Raw genomic sequence first — 2,483 nt, 5'->3', positions numbered from 1 at the left:
AAATACGGTATGGTACGTATGGTGCAGAATAGTTTATTTACTGCAAAACGCAGGTTGTGCCCATGACCGTTATGTGAAGGGATGTGTGCACGATATTTAGAAAGAATGAATTCCGTGTTATGGAGTATTTAGTTGTCGTCGTTGGCAAAAATGGAGCGGTACACGACGTTCAGGTTGTAGATACGGGGATCTTGCGACCCCGCACTAACCCAGAGATCTCAGCCTTAGTTTTTGCTCGAGACAGAGTCACCGGAGCCTTAATCCGAGAGAATTAGATTTCGGCGAGAGGCGATGTTTAAGATGTGGCGGATAGTAGCCTTGATGGCAGTAGGCGTGCATTCGGAACCATCCTCGCGCGCTTTGAATTGGAACTGGCAAACGGCGTCCCACTCGTCTTTGTTGGCGGCAAAGGCGTTAGAGTAGAAGAGAGTTCGATAGAGGTCAAAAGTTTTCACATGACTTTCGCGAGCCGTGAGAGCGCCGGCGTTCCCAGGGATACTTGCTGTTTCAATCTAGTTGATCTGATCGTCGAGAGTAGTGAAGAGAGTCTCGGCACTAATGTCCTCACTGTTCTTGAGTTGAGTGAGACTCGCAAACAGGATCATGGGGTCGCGTGCGCCGGCTTCATGGCGCGCAGGTTTTGCATTGGAACTTACTACCTCTGTCTGATTATGAATACACGTTTTGAAAATCGAATTTCCAAGAAAGAATGCACATTTTTGTATTCGGATAATTACACCTTATTCGTCCGTTAACTCTACAAGACCAAAAGCCGCGGCGAGGTTATCGTCAGCGTCTGTATCGTCGACAATGTTTAGCGCCTCTTTCTGCGTGCAGAATGCACTCATTTCCATGCTCTCTAGGATTTCGAGTGACAGCTTATGCATGTGAGTAGAATAGTCTGCACCATCTAAGTACGCGCAACCAAAACTCCAAGCATCTCTATCACAAGAAACCATTTCTGGCAACTTGCCTCGAGCATGCAATACATCCTTTCTCATATGTAAGATTTTATAGTCATTCCCACCCTTATTGAGAATGACCTCTTGGAGGCATCTCTGCAGGGTGAGAAAGTTCTTGTTGAGTGTCTTGGTACTGACCACATCCCAGGCAGCATCGGTGGCAGCCACAATCTCCTCAAGACTACTCGAGTGCGTTTCGGCCTGGAGGGCCTGAATGGCGCGGAAAAATCCGAGGTCCAGGTCATTGAGGTCTGGTGAATTTAGTGATTTTAGGCGGTTGAAACACCACTTCCATGTCCCAGCCATCCGCCTTGCATGCAGCGACGACATCAACATCACTTGGACGAACGTGGGGCTGGGCATTGTCTTGTTGGATCTTGACTGCCTTGGTCTCGCCGCGAGGCCACTTGGCGCCGGTTGCAGGTATGACTTTGTCCACCAGCATTGTCTTGTACGTCTCACGAGTTACAGATACAGTCTTCATGACCGGTGTCCCAGCGTCACGCCGACTGCTCCGGCGTTGGGCTTGAACGATTTCGGTAAAGTGCCACGTCCCCAACTTGCCGTCAAACCACTCCCCACACGTCTCGTCCCATCGAGTGGGCGGGCAACAGCCGTCAAGAACATGACCTTGAGAAGGTGATGCTTGGACTTGCAAGACCGCTGCGTGATCTTCTCACCAATGGCTCCGTAGACCTTCTTCTGGAGCCGAGTCATGAAGAACCACTTTTCATCTACGTGGACGGTGTCGTACATGTCGTCAAAGAACTTGGCGCCGTCGCGGTCACAAACATGGTCGAGTGCGCACTTCAGGCGGCACACCTTGTTGGACTCCGTTAGTGCAGGCTTCAGGACACTAGAGTACTTTGCAAAGACGCCTCGCTTGAAGTAGTCGTGCAGGGTCGACTTTGGCATGTCCAGGGCATGGGCTAACGAGCGAAAACAGTAGCGCCGTGACTGCGGTATGGCTTGGATGCGGTAGGGAAGGTCCTGGTGTAGGCGCTTTCGTCCACATGTGCTCTTCTTGCGCTGGCTGACGTTGCGACAGATGGTCTTGCTTCCTGAGAGGTTCACGGACGCACGACGTCATATGCGGCGAACAGTTGATGGTGTGCAGTCGAACAACTGAGCTACTTCGTCCGCCGCTCCCACGGCTTTGGTGCACCGCAACAGCAGATGTTGAACCATGCTGTTGCACTCACTGTCTGTGAGGTTCTTCTTCTGCCCCTTGAGCATCTTTCAGAATAATTGGACTGGACTGGACAAATGAGCAAAGCCCGCCAAGAGCTTGGCGCCAAAGATTGCCGGATATAGCCGGATACGAAAGTCCCCGTTATCCGGATATTCGTGGGTGGTAGGCTTGCAATTTAGAAATGTAAGCATTATTATACAGGTACTTTGTATATTTTCTTTGAATTTCGTGTCTGGTTTCTAGATAATACAGCTGATAATATCTAATTTGGATAGCCCACGCATTCCTCATTCCGGAAGTGTACTTTCTTTCCCCATATTCTACCATTT

The 2,483-nt window shown here is 50.0% G+C and overlaps 1 protein-coding gene across 1 annotated transcript; it reads right to left on the bottom strand.

Annotated features, from left to right (window-relative positions):
- Positions 1–740: 740 nt before the first annotated feature.
- On the bottom strand, positions 741–2,198 carry H257_12039 (hypothetical protein; the record flags this gene model as incomplete). Its single annotated transcript, XM_009839140.1, has 5 exons — positions 741–859; positions 1,028–1,213; positions 1,302–1,536; positions 1,593–2,019; positions 2,086–2,198. The coding sequence occupies 5 exons, from the start codon at positions 2,196–2,198 to the stop codon at positions 741–743; spliced, it is 1,080 nt and encodes a 359-aa protein (XP_009837442.1).
- Between the last annotated feature and the right edge of the window lie 285 nt (positions 2,199–2,483).

The sequence above is a fragment of the Aphanomyces astaci genome (assembly GCF_000520075.1).
Source record: "Aphanomyces astaci strain APO3 unplaced genomic scaffold supercont1.38, whole genome shotgun sequence".
Classification (NCBI taxonomy): Eukaryota; Oomycota; class Saprolegniomycetes; order Saprolegniales; family Verrucalvaceae; genus Aphanomyces; species Aphanomyces astaci.
Note: the sequence above shows the minus strand (reverse complement) of the source record. Positions and strands in the feature narration are given on the sequence as shown.